Genomic DNA, 18,559 nt, shown 5'->3' with positions numbered 1-18,559 from the left:
CAAACCAAAACAGAAAAAAATGCCTTCAGACTGTTCCCTGTTTTTTGCTCAGAGGTCTGACCCTTTCCAAAAAAAAAAAAAACAGCACCAGTAAGCATTAGAAAGAACTTGCTGTGCAGAGACAATTCTGATCCTTTGAGTTCTCCCAGAGCTTCACCAGATCTTTCAACCACATTCCAGAGTCAGAGTATCTTTGGGACATTTGTGTTAAACATAGTGTAGAGATCTTTCACAGATTTTGGATATGTGTCTGACGGCTTATGTTTTGACAGTCATGAAAAAAATGTCAGAAAACCCACAGAACTGTTTTTTATGACTTTGACCATCAAACAAAGGAGAAAAAAGGCAAGTGCAACTGTTCATCTTTTGTATTTTAGTCTTTCATGCAATGTAATCTGTCAGTCTCTCATCAGGACGGGTCCCACCTGCCTGCTCTGGCAAATTTGCTTTTTGGAAATCTTTTTGACAGAGTGTCCATTCGAATACAGAGGACGAGAGAACTTTCCTCCTGAATAGCTCCAAACACTTCACTTCTGTTGTAGAAGCCAAATTGTTGGAAGCAATACCTTTGCTCCTGACAGGAGGCCAGCAATTGAAATAAAGGTTGTTGCACTTTGCAAAGAAAAGCCTCCACCCATTTCATGCAGATAAAGGCAAAATGATTTAATATAGAAAAAGGAAATAATACTCATCGTAAAATAGAGGTGTTCTTTTTGATTTGGAAATTTGAAGCTTTTATGCTGTGACCAAACACCCCAATTACTTGCACAGGTTTAACCAACCACTGGAACTTTAATGGAAAAAATAGAAACACTTTTTTATGTTAAAGTCAAAGCAAAGACAAAAGAAAACCGATTTAAACGTAGTTTTCTGTTTTATTTTCAACAACTTCCAACCAGCAGGAACACTGTAAAAAAAATTTAAGGGATGCTTTGTTTGTAAACACTGATCCTATGGACTTACTTATTTGAATGCAAGTTTATTTAAAAATGAAATGTGATTAAAGTGGAAGAAATAAGTATTTTATTCCTTGCTGGTTTTTGTCCATTCAATAAGAAATCTACAGTGTAATCCTAATGGTAAGTTCATTTTAACAGTGAAAGATCGAAAATCACAGCCTGTCACCTGTCACAGACCGTGTGAACGTCTGGATGATCTTTCAAGCTTGCTGCCTGCAGTTCAAAGCACAGCAGTACATTTGCTTCATTTAAGGACAATAGATCAGCTTCAATTTCGAGCTGTTTATCGGTGGTTTTCTGCAGCTGTCAAACTTCTGGCGGGAGGGGGGTCCGTTATGAGCAGACACTTTCACAGCAGCGGCGGGTCTGGGTACTGCGGGATGAGGAAGGAGGAGGAGAGAGGAAGTTCTTCAAACTTTCCTCCTCCTATTGGGAGACTCTGGAGTCCCGTTAGATTTTCAGAGGAGGGGGGCGGATTTTGTCCAGGAAAACTTATTTTTCTGCGTTCGGCTGTTGAAAGGCAGATTGCGCTGATCTCCTCACATGAACGCGGTGAAGGGGCCGCGCGCGTCTTGGCCTTTTTTGTGCGCGTTTGTCCCTTCCAAGGATCGCGCGGAGGCGATGAGGTGTGACTGAGCGATGCCTGCTGGAAATGGACAAACTTTATCCAAACGGAAACATGGCGCCTGCGCCCTCTCCGGGCTGCTCGTGGCGCTTTGCTGTCTGCGAGCGTGCGGCTCCGGGGCGCGCGCGGACCGTGGCGGCATTTGCGGCCCCTGTCCCGTGAACTGCAGCTGCTCGGGGACCCCGCAGCTCTGCACTGTTAACTGCTCCAATTTGGGCCTGGAGAGGGCCCCTGCGGCGGCGGAGCTCCCGCGGTCCGTCAGTGTACTGTGAGTACTGCGCTGTGCGCGAGAGCGTGCGCGGAACGTTCACACATTTATCATTTTTATCACTTATCTGGCTGATCAGAGGTCTAGACTACCTTCTTAACTAAAGTGGCCCCACATTTTCAACAACGCTGCATTTACCAGTGCAGTTTGACACCTTTGTTTTGTCATCTGGTGCTGCTGTGACAGGGAGGGACATTTATGGCAGGAGGAAACTTGCCTTAGATGATTATTTGATCATTGTTTTAGCTCCAAATGTATTAGAACCAGTCACAAACGCACTATTGTCACTCATTATCTACCCTCAGTCTTTAAAGCAAACGTGTATTATGGGCTGTACTGTATCAAAGCAAGAAAACTGGTCAAAACACTAGAGGTCATTTTAGGATGACACCCCCAGCCCCCAAAAGCTTCCATTTAGTTTACTGAATGATCAGCAGAAAGTTGGATTTTGGTTCAATCATCAGCCTCACAATGATTTTTCTTATTTTTAAAGTCTCCATGTGTCTTTTTTCTCTTTTCCCATTTTCTTCACTCGTTCTCTGCACTTAAATTCGGATTAGAACAAACAGTTGTGAATTTTTATTGCAGCAAAACAAAAAGGAAAATCCAGCGTTCGTTCCATCCTAAAGTCCATTCTGCAAATCCTTAAACTTCTCAGCTGCTTGTTCTTTTCTCATTTTTTAGATTCTTTGACAACAGAAACGTCACCAAATGGAATATTCCTGCACTGTTGATTGATTATTGAAGTCCCACTCCAATCATCTTTTGATCTATTGTAAATGTGTTCCCAATGGTCTTTTAATTATGATTATGCCATTTTGAGACTAAATTAAAAGAACCTTTGTCATTTTCTAGGACAGAGTTTCTGCAGAGTTGCAAGAGTTTATCTGAAATTCACTTCTGAGTTGTGTGTGGAGTAAGTCTGCGCTCATTTCCAATCCACCCTTTGTTTAAACCCTCTCCAACTAGCTCCCCTCACAACCCCAAGGGAACATTAGTGGTGCAACGAAAATGGCGAGTAATATCTGAGCTATCCAACAGTACAGTTCTGAGCCAGATGGCACCTTGGACAAGGAAATGAAGACATACACAGATCTATTTGTCTGCAAGATGATGCACCAAGCTGAGCAGAGAGCCTGTGCCCTGGCCAGCGCATTTGTGACATCACAAAAGAGAACTTTTTTAAATTTCTTTTCATCTAGCTCCCGATTCACAACAATTTGATTAAAGAAATGTATTTTGAGCATAGTTTTCTTTATATATGTCCTCCATCATCAGAAAAATGCTACAAGAACATTTTCAAAACACCATTTTCATTGGAGTTGGTCTTTAAAAGCTCTGTGTCTTTCTCACCTGAACCCATTTCTGGAAAAATAAAAGAAGTTACGAACCAGAGTAAAAGCATGTTCAGGTGGTCTCGGTTAGTTCCAGTCGGACTGAGCTTCGGTTCGCTCTGAGATTCCTCCATTCTGAATACAATCCGTTCCCGGAGCGGAGCAACTGAACCAAAACGGCCACTGCAGCCGATGTAAACAGAGTGGAAAGGTAGCAATTCAATTCAATTCAGTTTTATTTATATAACCCAATATTACAACATGGTTATCTCAATGGGCTTCATACTGGTAATTGTATGAAGCTGCAGATGTAAACCAACGATTTTCGTGTTATCAAACAGAAAAAGGGTCCAATTGTTTTATTTGTTAGAACTAGGGCTGGACGATATGAGGAAAACTTGTGATATGCGATATGAGTGATTAATATTACGATATAATTTGCTGTATATAAACAAATAGCGAAACAACCAAAAATATTATTTCCATTTCTCTGCAACGGTTTAAGAATTATACACCAGATGACCCTCGTCAACATAGGAGGGGAACATCTAACATGAAAGGGCTCCATCTGATTGGTCAACAACATTAAAGGGTCAATCCGATTGGTCAAATGGATTAAGGGATTTTTTTGATTCGTTAAATATTTCAAGCTGCCATAAGATTGTTTTGGCACATTTAAGGTAACCTTTTATTGCAATTTTCACTATCTTTTGCGATATACGTATTGCACAGCTTGATATTGCGATAACGATAAATTTGCCGTATATTGTGCAGGCCTAGTTAGATTGTTTGTTTTAACACAGCTAAAAACTCTTCTTATATGCCTTTTCGGTGTCTCGTTACGCGGCACGCGCTCAGCATGCTGTGATGTCATCCTAAAAGCTACCTTTTAGTTGCTTAAGAGAGGCTATGTTCACACTGCAGGGCTTAATGCTCAATTCCGATTTTTTTGAGAAAATCTGATTTTTTTGCAAGGCTGTTCACATTTCCAATTAAATGCGAACTTTTGTGATCTCCTGGCCTTTGGCCTGAATAGAGCTGACACCCCAAATATTAATCAAATCGGTGACCTCGTATCCCTTCCACTGACTGGTCTCAGCAGCATCGTGTTTATGTTCTCGTTTCCGCCTACTTCAATGCAGAATTATGACGTTTGAAGCGCATCAATGGCGTACGGGTCGGATAAATGTGGCCTGGCCGTTCAGACGGTGGTCGCATTTCAAAAGTTGGATACGTATTGGATGCAGGAACACACACCCAAGTGGCCTGGTCACATTTGAGAATATCGGATCTGTGTCATTAAGACTGTCATGAAAAGATCAGATACAGGTCGCATAGGGGCAAAAAAAATCGGAATCGGGTCGTTTCAGCCTGCAGTGTGAACGTAGCCAGAATCTCTTAAAATAATGCCATAGTCACAACAATGAGACAGCAACTCATTGACATGGGATTTAATGAATTCAGAATCATCAAAACAATTTTTAGCGTGATACACATGGGTTCTCACTCTTTTCCCGACACTCTCTTTGTCATAAACACTTATCAGCGTACCTTCTTAGCTGTCTTCTTGCCAGTAACCGCCCAGCAGCATGCCTCCACCAGACCAAAAAAAAGTGAGTAAAAAGTATTGAGCCTGATGTTGATACAGACGTTCAATACTTGTGAGTGAAATATAAATTCCTGAAGAGACCTTTAGTTACATGGTTTTGTTTACAAGCTTTAGTCCAGAACAGGAATGTTCCTTTGACGGAAGTCTGATTAAAGACCAAACGCAAGGTTCAGGACTCCGAACAAATTAAGTGGACTGGGTCTGGACCAAAAGATTTTCCCAGTCTGAATACACCCTTAATAGTTGTTTGTACGGAAACAGAAATGTGTCCTTCTGTCTTTGAATCTGCTCTCATCTCTGAAGCTACAAAATCTGAAGCCTCTATTCTGTCTATGAAAAGAGGTGAGCTACTCACCTCCCTCTGACATTTGCAAATGGAAACGCACACAGATAAATATCTGACCCCAGTCAATCAGAGGAGGCGTTGTGGCTTCCACTTTCTCTGACTGGTTTAGAGCACAACATGGGCTGAATGTGTGCCTGTGGACGAAGCACAAGGAGACTTTCAAAGTCAAAGAAAACTTTGTTTTTATATGTTGAACAGCTGAAAGCACCAGTGTGAACTTAATGATATTTTCACACCGGATGCGATGGATGTCCAAATTCAGTGTTAAGTCAATGTACAGTACAGATGATCTCACGAACCCAGACATGGCTCTCTCAACATCATCCATGTCTTCTACGATTTAGCAATAAGGCTGTTAAAAGAGTCTATATCATACAAAAACAACTTTTTTGGAGCTTTTAAGTGGATTACAATATTAATCCCTCACTATAAACGACCCGAAAGCGGTATTTTGATCAATTCACGCATTTCTGAGCTGTCCTCTAAAAACCTGCACTCTGAGCAACAGCCCCTCCCAGGGGCTCCACAGAGCTAGCGGCGATCTGCAAAAGGCTTTCCTTTTATATGCACGTCTATCTTTCCAAGTGTTTGGATGTTTGTTTTCATGGGCGAAATGCAGACATGCTGTGAAGGCTGACATCATGAAATGTGCGGCACCCACAAGGAGCGAAAGCCGGTGCCTCAGAGATCGAATTGTCTTAGTTCTGAGTGGGAAAATTATCTGCGAAAATAACTAATATTTCATTAGAAAATTGTTATTTAGGGTGCTAAAGGTAATATATTAACATATTTATAGTTGTAGGGCGGTCAACCCTGATCGGAAGATTGCTGGATCGATATCCGTACTGCCTGCTGTAAGACACTGAACCACCAGAGGCAATGTGGGGTTCAGTGTCTTGCCCATGTGTCAAAGTACCCTTGGGCAAGACACTGAACCCCACATTACCTCTGGGGGTTATGTGTTGGTGCCAGTGTTTGGTTGCTGAGTGTAAATGTGTGTGTGAATTGGACTGGGACTGTGAAGCGCTTTGGGCCTTTCACAGAAGGTAGAAAAATGCCCCAAACAAGAATATGCCATGTAGCATATATCAATATAGTTTACTCTTAAAAGATTTAAGAAAAGCATGATATGGGCCTTTTAAAAACTTTTGACAGTAGCTCTTGCCCACACACAATTTCTCAGGAGGCTTCAGGAGCGTGGGGTTTATGATCACACTTTTTGAAGCTTTTTGAATTTGATGCATTTCATAACAGAGGGAGCTGATGTTAATTTGACACCTGAATTGCGCTAATTGTGCACCACTGAGAAATTAGGTTGCATGTGCAACCATGTTGGTCATGCTCTAGAACCCTGATGTCTGTATTTGTCCTCGTCTGTTTGTAGATGTGTGCATATGTTTATGTATAAGTATGTGCATGTGTGTGCATGTGTCTTTTCATGTGTTTGTTGTGTGCAAGTTTTCTGTGTGGGTGTGCTTGCACGTGTGTGTTTGTGTGTCGTCCTATGTGTGTATGTACATGCATACTTGTGTGTAGGCGTGTGCATGTGGGTCTGTGTGTGTCTTTGAGCTTTTGCGTGCATGTTGGTGTGTGTGTGAGCAGCAATGCAGTGAGAACATTGTGTTCTTTTAGGACACCAGTCATATGTTCTTTATTATTCATTTTCCTGATATAAACGGACTTTATAGCCAAAGTCCATCACTTTATGAGGCTTGCTCTGTTCAGGGACCCTAGGAAAAGCAAGTATTGACCAGTTTTGAATGAAGGCGTTTGGAAGTCTTGAGGTTTTGGGTCATTTTCAGGGTCTGAAAACCTTTGTTTCATTCCTGCAGATTTCCTATGTGTCAGTAGGTATTTGATGATGATCTCAACAGAAACAGGATGAACAAATGAAAGATTTGTTAGGTGTCACAGTAATTAAAAACAGACCCTCCACAGGGCCTGTCTCCAAGGACACTGAATGTTACATGTTTCTCTGTTGGTGTTAAATCAATAACTCATATGAATTGAACTCTTCTGTTTCCACTCTTCCCAAAACTTGTGAAGGTTCCTGTCCAGACAGATCAGATGTTCCTTCACTTTTACAATACACTGAAACTTTTACTCATCAGGAAGTTACATTTATGCTATTTTGTTTGTGCTGATGTGATATTTATTCAGTCGTCTAAAACTCGACAATAAAATTTTAATAATTTTAGGCAGCTTCAAACTGACAGTTTATTGTGATTATTATTAGACCAACAATGCAAAGCTATTTTGTGTGTTGATTAATGGGGTCTGTCAGCAGTCCAGTTTCAGGTTTCTTCACCACAAGTTTCGCATTTGGTCAATTTTTCTGTCTAAATCTGAGACCGAGGAAACTAACTAAATGGATTAGAGGTTTTAGATCCTTTTTACGACGTGCATTTTCTCATCAGTCCATACAGATGCTTTTTAAATCACAATTGTCACACTAGTCCAACTTCTTTCTCTCCATTACTTACGTTGCCAATATTGGTTTGGGGTCCGAATGTGGAGTTTCCTCCATACTCTAGGTGGCAGTATGGCCTCTTTTAATTGGTTTGCCATCCCCCTATTAAGTAGAAGAAGAAAGGTGTGTGTACGTGTGTGTGTGTGTGTGTGTGTGTGTGTGTGCATGTCTTGCATGCATGCACTATTATTCTATTGTTAGCACTCTAAGGCAACATTTCAATATTTTGCATGTTTGCAATGGAGACACAACTTGATGCAATTTTAACACGTATGTCTGCAGTCATTTCCTGCTGAAAGCCTACAGCCCTGCCTGCTGCACCCCATTATCTCTTTTGTGGGAACAGTATTGTGCATCTCTATCTTCGAGGTTACAAACCGTGAACTACAAACCATTTGAAACAGCATTAAAGGTCATTCTATTGTCTGTAAGTGGTTCATCATGTGTAAGGTATGGCACAAGCTAAAACCTTTTTTTAATGTTGCGGTTTTTGCTGTACCAAATATCTGTTACTTTCAAAACTGCTGCAGATCTCTTCTAAGTAGATGTGGCACTGATTGTAGTATTAATATGGGTATTAATGCATCTGCAAAACAAACAAAATGTTTCTAATTTTTATCATTTGTATTCCCCAAAGAAGAAGCAGCCGTTGCCTTGAACGTACAATGGTATTCAGGATCACAGGTCTATGACGCAAGTCCGTCTCCTTGATTTCATTTACACAGATGTGCAGGAATAAAAATAAAATCTAGATAGACATGAATATATGAGCCAAGGAATTTCTTCTTTTTGGGCAGAACTAAACATGTCTTAAGAAGATTTCTCACCATCTAATAATGGACACAAAAATATCCTGTACACCAAAATGGGGTTCAGTTTTTGATTTAACTTTTCAATAAAATGCAAAGCTGAGGTTTTGCTTTAATAGGAGAGATTTAAAAGTTTCCATCCCACATATTTTTTCTGCTAAATTTGCTTTTGTTGCATCAAATGTGAAGCATCAGGGTGAGAATGTTCTGTCATCATCCTCACCTGCCATCATGAAATGTATACAAACACTAAAATAAATATTTGCCCACTAATCTGTGCAATAAATGCAATTTATATGTATGATTTTAATCATGTTAATACTCATAATCTCTGTATTTTACCCTTTTTTAAATTGAATTACACTGTAGGCTGTGGGATTAGGCAGCACCAAGATCTGCCTCATGGCAGATTGCACAGTACCGTGCCAACTGGGTTGATTGCGTCCCTTTAGCTTACTCAGCATTTACTTATAATATAATGCTTTATGAAAACATGTTTATACATTGTAGACATTTAGATTAAATGTCCTCACTTTCCATTTAATAGGTAATGTATTTCACGGTTGTCTGTCTATTATTTAGTGTCAGATCTGACATAAAGATGCACTGAAAACTAAAGATAGAATATGAGGCATGTAGTAGCTCTACCTCAATGTAGAGGATGGTCATGAGCTCATGTGTGATCTTTGGTGGTTGCTAAAAAAAAAGGAGTCCTTTATTTTATGTTTTCCTCTGACTGATTGCGAAAATATTAGATGTAACATGATTAAAAATATTTCAAAGTTGGACTCGTAAACAAAATGTGAAGCAGTAAATAATGGACCAACACATCTTCATGAACACAACTGCATTTGGGAAACATTTGGTGGTTTAATCCCACCCAGTCCAACCCCTTAATGCTGAGTATCAAGTAGGCAGGCATTGGGTCCCATTTTCAAAGTCTTTGGCTTGGTTCAGCCATGGATTTGAACTCACCACCTTCCAGTCTCAGGTCACTCACACTGTTCCACAGGGCCACTTAGCTGTAGCATTCACTTTGGTGTTATTTTGTAGCCATACTGAACCACTATACATTTTACATTCTTCCTTGGCCCAATATGAACCAGCTATGTTAATAACATTTTCTAAACGTGTTTTGTCCCTTTTGGTGTCACAGGGCTGCTGGAGCCTAACCCAGCCACTCATGGGTGAAGGCAGGATAATACCTGGACAAGTTGCCAGTCTTTCGCAGGGCCAAATTCACACGTTGTCGAGTTATTTCTTCCCATTTTCAATGCCTGCCTAACTTGACCAGGCTCAGGAGATAACGGAGGACACTGGACAACTCCACTCATTTAACATCTTTTATTTTTCACCAAGAATAGATGACAGTTGGATGACCTTGAAATAAACAGAGCACAATTAAACAGATATCAGAAATGTATGTTAAGAGAATACTAATATTTTAATTGTTAGCAAATATTGTGCCATTTAACTATTTTACTTGTTGAATACTATTCCCTCAAATATCAGAATTTAAATATAAAATGGCATCACCAAAGTCATCCAAACATCAAAATGTTTGTTTCTCAGGAGCTCACCATTACTGCCAGACAAAACCCTCACCTGACACTGTAACCTCATTTTCCTTTCCTACCTTTACCTACCTGGTAGGGTAGGACTCACATTCTCTCTATACTGCCCCCTGCAGCTGTGAAGTTGATTCTACCTGGAACACACCTCCAACTCAATGTCAGGAGTAAAATAAAGAAAATAAAAAAGGACAATCTTAACATACATACCCACTCACATTCACACCTAGTGGCAATTTAGAGTAACCAATGAAGCATGTGTGAGAAAAACCCCACATATGCGGCAGTGGCTCAGGCGGTTGAGCAGGTCGTCCAATGATTAAAAGGTTGGCGGGTCGATCCCTGCTGCCACATTCAACTGTCGTTGTGTCCCACTTCACCCTGCCTGCATTCAGTGTGGCTCCATTGGTGTGTGAATGTGCATGAATGTCCTGGTGATGGTCAGAGGGACCATAGGTGCAAACTGGCAGCATGGGGATGTACTGTACGGTATGAATGAGGAGTGAATGAATAATAGACACATTCTAAGTGCTTTGAGCATAGAAATCTAATCTATTATTCTTTTCACATGCACGGGGAGGACATGCAAACTTCACACAGAGAGGTTTATCACACATTGGGAATTCTGTTTGACGTCCCCCCAGGCCCGGGCTTGGACTGAGGCCTTCTTGCTGTGAGCTCTGTGCCACTGTACCACCCTTATTTACTTTGTATGTTTGTAAATCTGATCTGAAAGAGTCAGAGTCAGCTGCTACAAACTTCGCTGCATGTCACTGATGTAAACAATCTGAATTTAGAAACACTGAATGGTTGGAATAATTATCACAGTACCTTTTGTGCTGCACTTGACAGATATTGTGAGGATAATTGATAGAAATTATCTCTGTGGAAACCTGTCAACATTTAAAATGTTGACAGGACCTACTTTGAATCTTTGTTCAACTCTCTTTGGCCATGAAGCAAAATCTATCTGTGGGATAGGACTATGTTTGTGCGTTCAGTTATGTAAAAAAAAGGAAAGTGACAAAAACTTTGACAGGCTCTCTTTTTATTCTGATGAAATAAATGGAATGTTTGATTAGAAAAAAATGACTCTTACCTCTTTTTCATAAAGAGTCCAGAGTATTGTCTGACGGCAGAGTTGGTGTTGGTGTTTGAATTTAATCTGCAGCAGAGCAGGACTTCATTGTGACTGAAGTCAGCTGCTCTCTTTGAGTGTTTTTCAAGTTCTGCAGAGTTGACCAGAGTCTCCTGGTCGCTAACACTAAAGCCTCTACACTTCAATAAGTCATCTGCAGTTCTGTAGTTTATTCTGGGAAGAAGAATCAAGAGAGCTCAGTACTTTGATATTTGGTGTGCAGATCACAGGAACATCTTTCTGCTTTGGATCAATAAATGTAACTTTAGACCAACTTTTTTAGGTATTATGTATATTATCTATATAAATCTTCTCTTCCTCAAAAGTGAACCTCAACAATACAGAAGGGTTCATTTAGATTCATCCACCGGCCAAAAGCTGTGGTCCTGTGTGTTGATGTTTGTATGGTTGTTACGACAACCCTCCTACAGTGATGTGTTGTGAATGCAGTGTGCTGGTAGGTGTGGCTCTGATCTTTAGGACTTTGAGACCTCAGCTGTCAAACAGAAGGGCTAAACCCCAGTCGGACCCTCTCAAGAGATTTTCATCCTCCAAGAACCTACACTGTAGAGAAAAAAAAGCAAATGTACTGACTGCATGGCAGGAGAATGTGTTTTGTTTCCATGGCAACACAAGCAACAAGCTGGCTGCAGACATTCCAGTAGCTCATGAGAGTAAGGAATGAGGAAGAGACTCTGAGCATCTCCACCGGTGTCTGTGAACATGCAAGCGTCTTTGTTTTGGCGTGGATCAGGCAGCAGCTGCCTGAAAACCCCAAAAAACAAACCCACATAGACCTTTGACTGTGTAAGAGAACTGGACTGTGACTCCTCCCCCCTGGTATTTCAAATAAGAAGTACCTGCTGGCTCCAAGAAGCCAAAATCCCATAGACCTCTATTGAGAAATAAACAGCTATTTCTCAATCATGCTATTTGTCAGAATACATTTTTGCTCTGATACCTTTTTTAACATGTCGTTGATAATCCTATTTCATGATTTTCAAGTCAGAAAATGGCCAAACAGATGCCTCGGTAAAAGCTTTTGGTTCCCGCTGGCCCCCACCTCAAACATTTTAAATATTTGATTGGCAGATTCTCCTTTCAGTGAAGGGTGTGGACTTCAATAAAGCTCACTCCCGATTGGTGGCAGTAGTTGCTATAGAAACGTTAAATCAGATTGACTCGGACCAATTACTGTTTACTTATGTGGTCTGACTTCAACATAGCAACATCCATATTGTGGAGAAATGGCGACTGAATTGGCTTCATTTGGCTGGAGCCGGAAGTAAGGTATTTTCAATGTGTGACGTCACCCTCGCTTAGTCCAGTTCTGTACAATCAATGACATAGACAGAGAATAGGCTCCGTGCACGAAAGTAAGGAGTTCTACTTCCGCCGCCTTGAGTGTGAGGCCGACCATTTCCGGCTTGCGACTTCTATAGCAGCGACACGGCAGATTTTGATTGCGAAAGATGGTATATTTCGCCCGTTTTCTACAAGGTCTCTCGAAAATCGACGTGAACGACATCTACAGGATTGTCGACCAGTGCGTGGTTACATGGGCAAAATATCGTGTCTAAAATATATAGTGTCGAAAATACCGAAAGGAAATGTGTTCCGTTGTAAACAAACCTGTGCTGTCACATATTATGCAGCAGCTCGGTAACATACGAGGCGATCTTCCAAACGTGCTTTTATTAATTTTATGAATATTATGAAGTGCCTGTTCGCTCATCATTTTATATTTAATCCTTGTGGTCAGTGCTTTTTTTGTGGAAGAAGAACAGAACTGAAGAACACCCCAGTGTTAGCCAGTGTTGTTAGCCTCTCCTAACAACATCAGCCTTTATTTGTCGGGGCACAATTAGAAACACAATTCCATGTGTCGTGATTTTTTGAACAGTTTCTAAGGACTGAGCGGCATTTCTGCTCTGAAAAGCTCACACACACTGTGTGCTCTGCTCTGTCCTCGCGAGTCCGGCAGCCGCTAACCCAGAGCGGCGGCTCGGCTCGCAGTTCGAATTCTCACACATAACAAAACGCACACGTAACAAAGCACCCTCCCCTCAAACACATTAATAAATCCGGCTGCTCTGCTCAGAGAGGTTCACTCGGTCCACTGGCACCGGAGCCCGAACGCAGAGCTCGGATGCCGGGTCCAGACGTCAGTGAGCACGCATCCCCCCCGCATCTCCCTCGTGAGGGGTGAAAGAGAGGGGAGACCCAGCGGGGCGAGAGCGGAGCGGGGCTTTACGCGGGGCGTCCGCAGAGCCGCTGATCGGTCCCGTATGAGCTCACAAGCTTTCTCTCAGCGAAACACCGTCTATGCATGACGTAACCCAGAGCAACAGTGACACACGATCGGAATGACCGTTTACATGCTCCACGATCGGATAAACGATCGGTATACCCAGCTATCTTGATCGGAAAGAAATTTTGATCCGAACGAGTCTGACCGAGGCAAAGTATTCTGATCGGCGTGTTTACATGACGCATTTTCTTTCCGATTGCTGCAAATACGAAACACGACTCGTCTTGCTTGGGGTAAAGTCCTCCCGCCGTGTTCACCATCCATTCGGCTCTCACCGACACATCTACTGGAAAGCTATGAAAGCTTATATTAGTACTGTTGTACTTTGACAAATTCGCACACGGGTATACACAACAATGTTGTGATGTCTTTGTCACGCGTTGAAACACCAAACGCCTTTCTTTTACCCGAAATCCGCTCCTATTTACTCAAAACTAGCAACTCAACAAAACTCCCCACAACAATAACACGACCAACAGGAAGTTGTCGGCCTCACACTCGAAACACGGAAGTTAACCGGAAGTTCTTTCGTGCACGTAGTCTATACTGCTGTACCAGTTGCAGTGGCGGTTTTTGATATGGGCGACGTGGGCGGTCGCCCAGGGCGGCACTTCATAGGGGGCGGCATTTGCCGTGCCTGAGGCGTTACACATATTGTGCTACACAATATATTCAAAGAGGAAGCATGGAGCTTTTAATTTGAAATTGCTTCAGCAGCCTACACTTAATGCTTTTATTTTGACACATTAGACTCTTAAAAGTGTCTTCCTCCTATTTGCTCTTCACACTTATGGTGCAAAAAAAAAAAAAAAAAAAAAGAATACCTCAGAGTGAAACAACTTAAAACAGGCACATGAAAAGGAATTAGGCAGAACAAACATCCGTGCTCAACCCAATTTCGAAAAAAGCAGGCAATGGAGATTATTTCCCACAAGTCTTTGCTCCAACACAGCAGACCCGATGCGCACGTGACCACCGCCCTCTGCTGCAAGACGCTTGCGGCCACACCTCTTTGCGGTAGTCTTTGGAACATAAGTCAAAAAACTCGAGAGGGGAGCGCAGCTCGCCGGTGGCTGGCTGAATCACACTAACGGGTGTGAGGGGAGTCTTTTTCTATCTGACAATCAACTCTGAGCCGCAGCTGCGCCTCCCGTCATATAGAGACGGAGCCGCGTGTGTCAGAGGGAAGGGGAGGGGGAGGGGGGGATGAGCGCAGACCATTTTTCATGGATTGAGTTTTTTTGGAGGATTTCTACTGTTGGTGTCGCACAAATTTAGGGAAATGCTAAATATTTTTGGAGTAATCCCACTGATGAGTTCTAAGATTTAGTCTTTAATGTTTTATAAGACCTAAACATATTAATCACAATTAAAGCCGCAAGCGGCGTTGTATGGCCCGCAGACGCAACCCGCCTTCCACGCCCAACTCTACGCACCACTGCTGACCTCACCGCCCTCACAGCCCGCAAATTAAAAGCTAGTCAAGGCTGGATTTGCTAATTATGCTAACAATGCTAACTATGCTAATGTGGCTAAAAGTGCTAGCATTGCAATCAGCATCATCAACTAACTCAGAAAAACACATTACCTAAAATGCTAATTATGCTAAGTATGCTAGCTATGCTAATGTGGCTAAAAGTGCTAGCATAGCGATTAGCATCATCAACTGACTCAGAAAAACCCATTACCTAAAATGCTAATTATGCTAACTATGCTAGCTATGCTAATGTGGCTAAAATTGCTAGCATAGCGATCAGCATCATTAACTGACTCAGAAAAACACATTACCTAAAATGCTAATTATGCTAACTATGCTAGTTATGCTAACATAGCTAAAAGTGCTAGCATAGCGATGAGCATCATCAACTGACTCTGAAAAACACAATCCTCCATTGGTGAGAGCTATATGTCATAAGTTGATAAAAAAAAACACTTTTTCCAAAATGGCGGCTTTTCTGTGGATTTTTATCTCCATAGCAACCATTTTATGTTTTGGTCCCCTCGGGAGGACGAACATATTGACATCAGTTTCGGACAAATCGGTAAAAGTAAACTTTTTGTTGTCCTTAGCAACAGTGGTTTTATGCTAACCACGCCCACATTCCTTATATGTCCATATCCAGTGTTTTTCAATGTATTCTGTTTCAGGCATTAATGCATGCATTCAATTTTCACTGTATTGTATTGAAATGCATGGGAGTAATAACACTGCGCCACTTTGCTAGCTCGCCACGCGCACGCCGTTTAAAATCTACAACTTCTAATTCCAACATTTTTTCCACAGTAGCTTGCCATTGATGCCCAAAAACTTTCGAGACAATCGATGAAAATTCCAACGAGAAGTTTACGTTTGAATCTGGTGGTAAAGGTGTTTTTTATAGAAAATTCAAGATGGCCGCCTTTTCCCGAGGTCAAAGGTCGACGAAACTCCAGAGGTGATTGTAGACTTACGCTAGGGACATGCGAGTCAAGTTTTGTGAAAATCGCTCGAAAAAAAGTTCATTTTTCTATATTGTGTAAAAACGCGAAAAACTCAAAATGGCAGATTTTGGCACAAAATGGCCGCCAAACCGTAGGTCGTGTCGCCATCACGTAATGATTTCAAAACTTTCTTTGGATATACCCGACAAAGTTATCTGGGTTTCGTTAGCCGATTCTTAAAAATAAAATACGAAAAAATTTTTTTTTGCCGAGTCAGCACATTTTTTTGCGACCGTTTTTTGGTTACCACGGCCACATTCCTTTATCGTTTTGTCGTATGTGACATCGTTTTGTTCAGTGTGGGCCAGGGTATCACATATTTCAGTTTCAGGCTATTCCGATAAAATATGTGCGAGCTAGCTAAAATGGCGACGGTTGCGAATTCGCCACGCGCACGCGTTTCAAATTCTACAACTTCTAATTCCAACATTTTGTCCACAGTAGCTTGCCATTGATGCCCGAGAAATTTCAAAAAGATCGATAAAAATCCCTAGGACGAGTTTTCGTTTGTATCCGTTACTAAAGGTGCTTTTTTTTGAAAATTCAAGATGGCCGCCCCTTGCCAAGGTCAAAGGTCAACGAAACTTCTTTGGTTATTGCAGAATCATGGTCTTGGCATGTGTGTGCAATTTCGTGAAAATCGCTTAAACAAAAGTCTCGTTTTCCCATATTGTCAAAAAACACGAAATTCGCCATTTCTCTGAGTTCGCCACAAAATGGCCGCCAAGCCGTAGGTCGTGTGGCCATCCCATAATGATTTCAAAACTTCTTTAGGATATCTCCAACACCCGTGTTTTGGTTTCGTAACTGTATCTTGAAGAAAAAAAAATCGGCTCCATTTGAGATTTCGGCCCCATTCATTTTTTTTACGGTTTTGCCGACTGTGAGGTCATCGGGTTTGGGGGGGGGGGCGTTCACTTCGCCGAAAATTCATTTTGAATTTATCCTAGGTGTGTGCCAATTTTGGTGAGTTTTCGAGTATGTGGCGGGGGTCAAATTTGAGCTCAAAGACGCAGTAAGAAAGAAGAAACGTAATTAAAGCCGCAAGCGGCGTTGTATGGCCCGCAGACGCAACCCGCCTTCCACGCCCAACTCTACGCACCACCGCTGACCTCACCGCCCTCACAGCCCTGCAAATTAAAAGCTAGTCAAGGCTGGATTTGCTAATTATGCTAACAATGCTAACTATGCTGATGTGGCTAAAAGTGCTAGCATAGCGATCCGCATCATCAACTGACTCAGAAAAACACATTACCTAAAATGCTAATTATGCTAACTATGCTAGCTATGCTAATGTGGCTAAAAGTGCTAGCATAGCGATCAGCATCATCAACTGACTCAGAAAAACACATTACCTAAAATGCTAATTATGCTAACTATGCTAACTATGCTAATGTGGCTAAAATTGCTAGCATAGTGATCAGCATCATTAACTGACTCAGAAAAACACATTACCTACAATGCTAATCATGCTAACTATGCTAGCTATGCTAATGTGGCTAAAAGTGCTAGCATAGCGATCAGCATCATCAACTGACTCAGAAAAACACATTACCTAAAATGCTAATTATGCTAACTATGCTAGCTATGCTAATGTGGCTAAAATTGCTAGCATAGTGATCAGCATCATTAACTGACTTAGAAAAACACATTACCTACAATGCTAATCATGCTAACTATGCTAGCTATGCTAACATAGCTAAAAGTGCTAGCATAGCGATCAGCACCATCAAACCACTCAGTAAAACGGCTTTTCTGTTGAATTTATCTCCATAGCAACCATTTTATGTTTTTGTCCCCTCCGGAGGACGAACAGATTGACGTCAGTTTCGGACAAATCGGTAAAAGTAAACTTTTTGTCGTCCTTAGCAACAGTGGTTTAATGCTAACCACGCCCACATTCCTTATATGTCCATGTCCAATGTTTTTCAATGTAATCTGTTTCAGGTATGAATGCATGCATTCAATTTTCACTGTATTGTATTGAAATGCATGGGAGTTATAACAGTGCGCCACTTTGCTAGCATGCCACGCACACACCGTTCAAAATCTACAACTTCTAATTCCAACATTTTTTCCAAAGTAGCTTGCCATTGATGCCCAAAAAGTTTCGAGATGATTGATGAAAATTCCAACGACAAGTTTACGTTTGAATCCGGTGGTAAAGGTGTTTTTTATATAAAATTCAAGATGGCCGCCTTTTCCCGAGGTCAAAGGTCGACGAAACTCCAAAGGTGATTGTAGACTTACGCTAGGGACATGCGAGTCAAATTTCGTCAAAATCGCTAGAAAAAAAGTTCATTTTGCCATATTGTGTAAAATCGCGAAAAACTCAAAATGGCAGATTTTGGCACAAAATGGCCGCCAAACCGTAGGTCGTGTCGCCATCACGTAATGATTTCAAAACTTTCTTTGGATATACCCGACAAAGTTATCTGGGTTTCGTTAGCCGATTCTTAAAAATAAAATCTGATTTTTTTTTTTTTTGCCGAGTCAGCACTTTTTTTTGCGATCGTTTTTTGTTTACCACGGCCACATTCCTTTATCGATTTTGTCGTATGTGACATCGTTTTGTTCAGTGTGGGCCAGGGTATCGCATATTTCAGTTTCAGGCTATTCCGATAAAATATGTGCGAGC

At 41.5% G+C, this 18,559-nt stretch overlaps 1 protein-coding gene across 2 annotated transcripts in view; it reads left to right on the top strand.

Annotated features, from left to right (window-relative positions):
* The first annotated feature begins 1,396 nt into the window (after positions 1-1,396).
* The window catches only part of pkd1a (polycystic kidney disease 1a), a 209,346-nt gene continuing 192,183 nt past the window's right edge, over positions 1,397-18,559 (top strand). For both annotated transcript variants that reach the window (XM_078950833.1, NM_001136513.1), the window contains 1 exon segment: positions 1,397-1,852. In XM_078950833.1, coding sequence (XP_078806959.1) covers positions 1,599-1,852 — 254 coding nt within the window. In that variant the 5' untranslated portion in view covers positions 1,397-1,598.

Source organism: Oryzias latipes, chromosome 1 (genome assembly GCF_053564925.1).
Source record: "Oryzias latipes strain Hd-rR chromosome 1, Olatipes_Hd-rR_3.1".
Classification (NCBI taxonomy): Eukaryota; Metazoa; Chordata; class Actinopteri; order Beloniformes; family Adrianichthyidae; genus Oryzias; species Oryzias latipes.
Note: the sequence above shows the minus strand (reverse complement) of the source record. Positions and strands in the feature narration are given on the sequence as shown.